At 39.9% G+C, this 3,202-nt stretch overlaps 1 protein-coding gene across 1 annotated transcript in view; it reads right to left on the minus strand.

Moving 5' to 3' along the window:
• The window catches only part of TBK1 (TANK binding kinase 1), a 53,167-nt gene that overhangs the window by 47,524 nt on the left and 2,441 nt on the right, over window positions 1–3,202 (minus strand). The window contains exon 2 of the mRNA XM_045288949.1: window positions 246–386. Within this exon, the coding sequence (XP_045144884.1) occupies window positions 246–386 (141 nt within the window). The remainder of the gene's footprint in view (window positions 1–245; window positions 387–3,202) is intronic.

The raw sequence follows: 3,202 nt of genomic DNA on the forward strand, positions 1-3,202 counted from the left end.
ATAACATGAGAAGCCATATTCTATACCTTTCATTTCTTAGGCTACTTTTTCTGATTCCATTCTTATACTTTATTTTCATTTTATGTCCATGAATCTGTAAGGAATACAAACTGTTGTATAAGTCCTAATTTTGACTTTTATTCTTAAACTAAATTTTTTATTATGCTATGTACCTCAATCAATAACTATTTTTAATTAACTATTAAAAACATAATCATTACAGTAATTAAAGTTTGACTACTTACCTCCTCCTCAATGGCAAATAATTTGACAATATTTTTGTGATTCAGTTTTTTTAGTACTTCAAATTCTCTCATTTGCACATCTACTGGTCGAAGGAAGCTTATATTATTAAATACTTTGATAGCAAATAAATCACCAGTTTTCTTAAAAAGAGAAAAAGAAATGTTTTATGTTTAAATTTTAACTAAAATAAAAAGGTACTATTAAAACTAGCTATAGTAATGTACCCTTCTTACATAAAACTTGTATGCTTTAAGATATAAAAAAGGCTATTTTTTATATTATAAATAAGGCCTGCATTATAATACATTAGTAGCAAAGACAGCCACTTATATATTAGAAGGTAAGAGTTCTAGTTCTACCAAATAACATTTTAGCTAAAAATAGGAAGTAAAACTCAGGCCCAACAATTTAAATTAAAACAGGAACATAGAGGTTGAAAGTGACATTCCACTTAAGTTTTTTTCTCAATGAATCTCAAAACAATGCATTTAGTGTTGTCATCTGTGCCCCCCTCCCCCCATCCCCCGGCCCCCTGCAAGCGGTGACAATGTGTGTGTCTGTGTGCCAGTGTGTCTGAGGAAGAGTTGGGGAATAAGGTTAAAGTACACTTCCTGGTTGGAACAGGCCACTGCTTCCTGGATAACTCTCCTAGAGTGCTTCAGCTAGATGACTAGGCCAGACTGCTCCTTCACAGACCAACCCTAAGGGATCAAACCCATTTCTTCTTTACTGATGTGCTCACAGCCCCTTAGTGAAGTAGATCACACACTGAAAGACAATCCATAGCTATAGTTGGGAGGGAGCCTTAAGAGACACAAACTACATGCTTCTTCATGCTAACTTCAGATTAAGATGTTGTTCCAGACCCTCTTCTTCTCCCAACACTCCTGTCACAGTAGTTCCCTGGCCTAGAGTCTCCCGAGTTTCATGAGAATGGACTCGATGCCAATGAGCATGGTTCTTCCCCGAGAGCTTTGAACACAGCTCTCTGAGGAGCTTGGTGGTGTTCCTGGTTTGGAGCCCTCGCTATAGCTTTCCACCCAGACTCACCACAGACAGCAACCACTCACACTTCACCCAGAATCTTTTGAGGAAAACTAGTTACCTCACACACCTCCTCCTTAACATGTATCACTATTTATATGTGAGTTGGGATTAACCTGATGGCTTGGCTGTGTGATTGGTCCCAGGATGGAACAAATGATGGCAGACTCATGTCATGGTAAACACTGAACATGCCTGTTGGAAGCAGGAATGAATAAACGAATGATTGAAGACAAATTAGACCACCCTAAAACAATCTGAAGGATCCCTGGCGGTTTAGTGGTTATGAGTAGGGCTGCATTCACAAGGTCAGCAGAGTTCGAAACCGCCAGTCAATCTGAAGGAGAAAGGCAAGGCTTTCTACTCCTGTAGAGTCAGTCTCAGAAACTCACAAGGGCAGGTGGTCTACCCTGTCCAACAGGGTTGCTAGAAGTCGACATTGACTCAATGACAGTGAGTGTGAAAACAAACTCAAGTTCTTTTAAAAAGGAAACAGACATGTACTTTATCCCATGTAGATTGAAAATCTCTAAGCATTTAATAAACAAAAATGACTTAATTAGATAGCTAAGATGTGCTTAGAATTTGATCCCTAACAGTATGTGTTTTGAGAAACCATGTTTGTTCTCAGTGACATCAATTTCAAGGGTGTAAAATCATACCCCAAATATCCTGCTTCCCTTAATGGTTAAAGGATTTTTTAATCATATTAGTTAAACCCTTATATGCTTGCTTAGAATGATTGGATACTGAAAGACTTGGCATTCAACTATTGTAAAGAGTTACAATCTTGGAAAAACCACAGGGGCAGTTCTGCTCTGTCCTATAGGGTCAGTATGAGCGGGAATTGACTCGACAGCAGTTGTGTTTTGGGGTTTGTTTGTTTTTGGTACCACTTGTCAGGAACTGTGCTTACAGGGAAGACACTGAGTAAGTAAGAAGAGAGGACCAGGCTACATGAAAGAGCCACCGGTGCCAGGCACTAAACCCTATCTTTACTGACTACCTGTCATCCAACCACCTTCCAAATCACATCCCTTCTAATGCTATCTTGCTGCTAACCCCACAACTTTCTGTAGGCACGGACTGCATGCTGGTTTTCATGATACTCATTGGGCTCACCACATTAGCAGACATATATCAGCTGCTTATTAAAATCTGCTAAGTTAGTCAGACGATGAGATATGTCCTCAAAGCTAAATCTTGTGGCCCCACCTGTTTTTCTCTTCCTGTTGGCACAGGACACAAAACAAAAGCAATGTAAACCGCAGGAGGAGCCACCTCTGCTCACAATGAACTTGATCAAGGACCCAGAGCCTGTCTGTGGCTAACTCTAGAACCAGAGGGCAAAGGCTAATAGCTGTCCCTGTGGCACTTCTGAGTCACTCTCTCTTGAGAGAGCCTGTATGGACATCTGATCAGATTGTATCCCCAGAGAAGACAACCCCTCCCATGAATACTTAATCTCATCATCACTGTCAAAACTGACAGTAATCTCAAGGCTCCAGGAGAATTGGAAGTGACTCCTATTATGTGTTTACAGCCCCTGTTAGGAAGAATGAGGATTTATAAAGCTCCAAACATCACTTAGCTAAAAATACATTCACAGAGCTGGAAAATTCGTATATAATTAATTGCATTATAAAATGATGTTATACACTGAGGCAAAACACTAAGGGAGTGCAACAGAAGAGCAAGAGAACGGAGTGGCAAGGTCCCCAGGGAATGCTGAAGGTAGACTTTGGGGCCAGGGCGTGGTGCAACAGACTGGACTGGAAAACACTCCTAAAGGTCAACAAACGATCCTTGAACTAACTACAAGCTTTTCTTTCTTATTGTGTGTTTTTTTTTGTCATTGGTTTGTTGTTTTGTTGTATATTGTTGCTTGGTTTTGCTCTGTCTTGTTTTTGTG

This window comes from Echinops telfairi, unplaced genomic scaffold, assembly GCF_000313985.2.
Source record: "Echinops telfairi isolate 266 unplaced genomic scaffold, ASM31398v2 ScPeMD7_2;HRSCAF=8, whole genome shotgun sequence".
Taxonomy (NCBI): domain Eukaryota; kingdom Metazoa; phylum Chordata; class Mammalia; order Afrosoricida; family Tenrecidae; genus Echinops; species Echinops telfairi.